Source organism: Solanum pennellii, chromosome 12 (genome assembly GCF_001406875.1).
Source record: "Solanum pennellii chromosome 12, SPENNV200".
Classification (NCBI taxonomy): Eukaryota; Viridiplantae; Streptophyta; class Magnoliopsida; order Solanales; family Solanaceae; genus Solanum; species Solanum pennellii.
The window spans coordinates 48,761,247-48,762,297 of record NC_028648.1 but is presented as its reverse complement, the minus strand read 5'-3'; the positions used below and the strand labels follow the sequence as shown (position 1 = coordinate 48,762,297).

The 1,051-nt window shown below is 32.5% G+C and overlaps 1 protein-coding gene across 1 annotated transcript; it reads right to left on the bottom strand.

Annotated features, from left to right (window-relative positions):
- Window positions 1-585: 585 nt before the first annotated feature.
- Window positions 586-1,008, bottom strand: LOC107006309. The gene has a single exon (XM_015204893.1). It carries the CDS (start codon window positions 1,006-1,008, stop codon window positions 586-588), a length of 423 nt encoding a protein of 140 aa, XP_015060379.1.
- Between the last annotated feature and the right edge of the window lie 43 nt (window positions 1,009-1,051).

Sequence of the window (1,051 nt, the reverse complement as noted above, 5' to 3'; positions counted from 1 at the left end):
AAAACCCCAGACTCCACAACATGACTAGGAAAACCTCGGGGAATAGTCCATCTTATCCCATTTTTTAAAGGTTTGGATTTAACAATGTGATATTACTAGTGCTCGTCATGTAGTAAGGACTGTTTCCACTTCCATACAGGTAGCTATATGGATTATAATGATTAGGAGGCTGTTTTTGAGCACTTCTCACGATTCAAAATTGGATGTGATGACACTTGTGTTATCCCACTAAGACAAGTCAGTCTAAAACTCAACTATATAATAAAATACGGAAAATTTACTATCAATTTAAATTATACCTTTCATCCTTACTAAAAGACGATTGGCCTTTACTATTTACACAGTTACTAGCCTTTACTATTTACACAGTAACTTGGCATTTACTATTTACACAGTAACTTGACTCCTACTATTCATGAATGTGACTCTTTTTTTTACTTTATTTTATTTTATTTTTTTTTAATTTTTTTTTATTGGCCTTCTTGGCCGACAATTTACATGACTCAAAAAGTAAAATTATACAAATTGACTAATTTGTACATATCTCTTTGTGCCTATTTTTTCCTTTACCTTCTTCTTCTTAGTTCATTCCAGCTGTACGTCTGGGACATAGTTATCTTCTCCATTGCATTTTGAACATATATGTTCCTGATACTTATGTCCAATCAGTTTGCAATATCTGGTTAATAATTCTTTCGAAATAAATTCTTGCTTCAAAGCTCTAGTTGTTGGCGGTAATTCTGGCTTTAACAAAGATAATATCCATCTTTGTACTTCTGCCATATCTGCTGTCCTAACTTCTTTGGAATTTGCATATATCATTAAATGGTCTCTGGAATAATAACTCCAAATAGCAATTCCTTGTAGATAATTTGTAGCTAGTTCTTGGATTATAGTTGATAGCCCAATTGTCCTTTTATTTGCATAAAAATTAGGTATCTCAACTTTAGGTATTTCTGGCTGTGCCGATATATCCTCTGGTATTATCATTTCCCGTGTCAATCCCATTTTGACAACTTGGATAGTTGGTTTTATTTCGTCAAAAAGTATT

What these genes read in the sequence shown, in the direction of transcription:
- LOC107006309 (XM_015204893.1), bottom strand. Translation starts at nt 1,008, where the DNA reads ATGGGATTGACACGGGAAATGATAATACCAGAGGATATATCGGCACAG.